We start from the raw sequence: 3682 nt of genomic DNA on the forward strand, positions 1-3682 counted from the left end.
CAGATGGTGGTGTTGGCCTTCCTGGGACCCAAGCGGCGGCGGTCTCCCATGGTCTACTTTTCCTCACTATCAGCAGCGGCCGTAGACGTGCTGACTTCGTCATCGTGGCAGCGGGGCGCATCCGAGCGGAGTCGGCGACGTCGTCGTTGGTGCCCCAGTCAAATTCCTCCACAGTCACATCAACCTGCACGAACATGCCTTCTTTCTCAGCTTATTGGACGCAGTGCCACCATCGCTCACGCAGATTGGGTGGGTAGAGGCATAGGACGGCCTGGACGGGCTAGGACGGCCCATGGTCATGTCATCCTAGACCGGCGATAGCGGTGATGCCGGCTCTGAAGAGCTTGCCAGCAAGCCAGCCAGTATCCGGCTGGCATGATGGGCCACAGAGTCGGCTGCAAATGCCGAAGAGTTCCTTCTTCTGCTCACCGAAGAGGCTGTCTCACAGGGCTTTGGAGCTTGAGGTCATGCCATGTGTCCTGCAAAGAGGAGATGGAGAGCGGAGGTGTGGTGCGGCTGTTGCTCGACACCTGACCACATTTAAATAGCGGGCGGATGCCAAGGTGAGGTGTTTAATGCCGGCCAGCATGTAGACGGACGTGTGGCGCTCGGGGCCCCAGAGTAGGTTCCTCAGCAGGCGCGCCAATTTAACGAGTGTAGGCGGATGGACAGATGATGTTTTAATGCGGAGCGAAGACGCGTGTAACGGGCGAGGCTCTCGGCCGGCATGTGTTTCAATTCCGGCTTCAGTGAGAGGTTACGTCCGTTCTGGGCTGACATGAATGCAGCACTGATCGCTTCGGACAGGAAAGGGTGCGGTGGAGGGAAAGGGTTTTGGGTGGGCCTGTGAGATGCGCCTAGTAAACTGTACTACTATGATGCAATGAAGACTGCATGTGCTTGGGCTGCATGATTGACGTGTACTATGCTACAGTTTTCATGTGCGGGATTGGATAGAAAATATTTCATGACGTGTGCGTATCATTTTTTATGTGTGCATGTTGTGTGCACTGCACTGAATTAACCGTAGCCCATGTGTGCTGTTCAGCCTCTTATAAAAGGATAGAGAATGGGGACTGCGCACTGCACCTATACATTGCAACACTAAAGCTAGCTTTGAGAAGAGAAAAAAGCCAAGAGAAGAAGAAGAAGATGGACAGTGGCGGTTCATCCGGTGGAAACAACCAAGGCAAGAAAAAGGGCAAGAAACGTGTGCTGACCGCTGGTAAGTGAGATCTTTCTTGTTTGATTAAGTTTCTTGCATAACTATGGTTGTATACTACGTACCTGCAATTCTTCGTGAGGAAATATGCTTGATAAGTTTGTGTTCCCTTTTTGTACATTGATTCCCTTTTTCTTTTCCCATATGGTCATGGAATGCATAACTTTGCGCAGATTTAAAGACTAAATATAATACTTGGTCATGTGTACAAGCTTGATTTTTGGTTTTTGGACCTTTTCTTTCTTTTTGAAGAACCGGAAAATAAACCTTTTGAGCTATTCACGTCCCAAGCTCACTTTGTAGTTAACGAGAATTAATATGCTATTCGTGTCCGATAATGCATGGCCTCCTATATAGGAAACGATTTGATCTTCTCTATTCACCAGTTCCTAAAAAATTGTTTGGGCTTGCTAGACATAAATCGTGTCAATATATTTTGCTTGATTACACAAGTTTAATTAGGAGAGGTTAACGATGCATTTGATGTGCATACAAATCTTTCTACCATGCAGAAGAGCTGGAAAACCGGCGGCTTGAGAACGTGCAACCTACCTCTTGGAACGATGAATGTACGTATGGCGCGCCGTGTTTGTTCTCTCTAGGTGCATTTTTCTTAGCTTTGAGTGGACATGCGAATTAATTTTGGTCTGTACTGTGTGCTTCCTGCAGGGATTGTAACACTGAACATCACAGATAATGTGGTGGAGGATGAAGACACTAGCAGCATCGTGAGCAGTTTCTCGACAGACAGCCCCTTCTCGATAGACGCCGAGGAGGAGACTGACAAGGAGGAGGCTGACAATGAGGAGGAGGAGGAGGCTGACAAGGAGGAGGAGGAAGAAGAGGAGGAGGAGGAGGAGGAAGAGGCTGACGGAGACGGTGACAAGAAAAAGGAGGAGGAGGATCAGACTGACGACGATGATGGCGACCAGACTGACGATGGCAATGGCGAGGACCTCAGCTAACTCCAAGCTCTGCTTAAGACAGACTAAATGATTTGCTGGTAATAAGAAGCCTTATGCATCTTCTGGGCAGCTATATTATGTATATCCGAAGCCTTGTTGTGTTAGTATCGGAACCCTGCATGCACGTACGCATGCTTATTTATGTATGTCTGTGTATCACTATGTTTCTGTCTAAAATATGCGAGTGAAACATTCTAATTTGGGGACATTTTATTTGTCGAGTAAATTATGCGTCGCACACATTCTGTCCTGAATAAACTATCCAAGAGAATTAATAATGATGCTCTGCACTTGCAGAGTAAACATTCTTATTACGAATTTACGATGTATGCCTGTGTTCCACAAACTATTTGATCACATTTGATTCCAACAGACTTGCTGATTTCCAAAGAAACAAACTAGCTTTTCCTTTTTCCAACACGGGCAACCCCTTTCCATTTGCGCTCAACGGAGAATCGCCATCGAAGCTCTCGCTACAGGGTGAAAACCTGACCACCTACAACTACAACAATAGAGTTCAGTGAAGTAGAAAGAACTAGAGATAAAAGGACCACAACGCCTAAAGGAGGAGAAAAAAATACAGCACCGCCTGAGGCAAGCAATACACAAGACCCCTTGACCTTGCTATCCTCGACCTCAATAAGTTCCAGAGGGCGGGGGGTTGCTCGGGCGAAACCCTAGCCGCAGCCACCCACCCGGCAGGCGGGCGGGTCCTCGCCTCCTGTCTTCTCCCGCGACGGTAGGCCTCGGCCGAAGCGCGTCCATCGGCCCTGGACGGCAGGCGCAGATGGCGGAGCATGGACGTGGGGTGCTGGACCGGGGTTTTTTTTTTTGAAAAAAATTCTTGATCTATTCATCAACTATCAAGATAGTATAAAGAACACCAGAAATAAAAAATATATCCAGATCCATATACCACCTAGCGAAGATTACAAAAACTGTAGCGAGTGCCGAAGGCGCGCCGCCGTCTTCGCCCCTCCCTCATCGGAGCTGCGCAAACCTTATTGTAGTAGACAACTAGAAAGTCGTCATACCAAGACCTCATAGGACCCACACACCAGAAGAGCAACCGCCGCCGATGAAGAGAAGTGTAGGTCGAAAGAATCCAACCTGTAGACACACGAGCTCAGACAAGCTGAGATAGGATCCATGTGGATCAACCGAAGACAAGCACTGACCGAATCCCGTGAGATCCGCTGGAGACAAACCTCCACACGCCCTCCAACGATGCTAGAAACACCATCGGGACGGGAACTAGGCGGGGAGAATCTTATTCCATCTTCGAAGAGCCGCTGCCACCTCGCGCTCTCTGATCAGGACACAAACCCTACCAAAATTTTAAAAAACTTGAAAAAACGAATCCCTCATGCCAGCTAGGGCTGGGATCCATCACGCCTCCGTGACCCTAAGACCGGCGACGGCATCGGCGGGAGGCACGAGAAACACTAGCCAAAGGCTCGTTCTTCCACGGGAAGAAAGAAAACTCGGCAATCCT

General features: G+C 48.9%; 1 protein-coding gene across 1 annotated transcript; it reads left to right on the plus strand.

Annotated features, from left to right (window-relative positions):
• Positions 1 to 326: 326 nt before the first annotated feature.
• On the plus strand, positions 327 to 2437 carry LOC119299101 (glutamic acid-rich protein-like). Its single transcript, XM_037576384.1, has 4 exons — positions 327 to 510; positions 1049 to 1225; positions 1735 to 1791; positions 1892 to 2437. The coding sequence occupies exons 1-4, from the start codon at positions 327 to 329 to the stop codon at positions 2185 to 2187; spliced, it is 714 nt and encodes a 237-aa protein (XP_037432281.1). The 3' UTR covers positions 2188 to 2437.
• Positions 2438 to 3682: the final 1245 nt, after the last annotated feature.

Source organism: Triticum dicoccoides, chromosome 5A (genome assembly GCF_002162155.2).
Source record: "Triticum dicoccoides isolate Atlit2015 ecotype Zavitan chromosome 5A, WEW_v2.0, whole genome shotgun sequence".
Classification (NCBI taxonomy): domain Eukaryota; kingdom Viridiplantae; phylum Streptophyta; class Magnoliopsida; order Poales; family Poaceae; genus Triticum; species Triticum dicoccoides.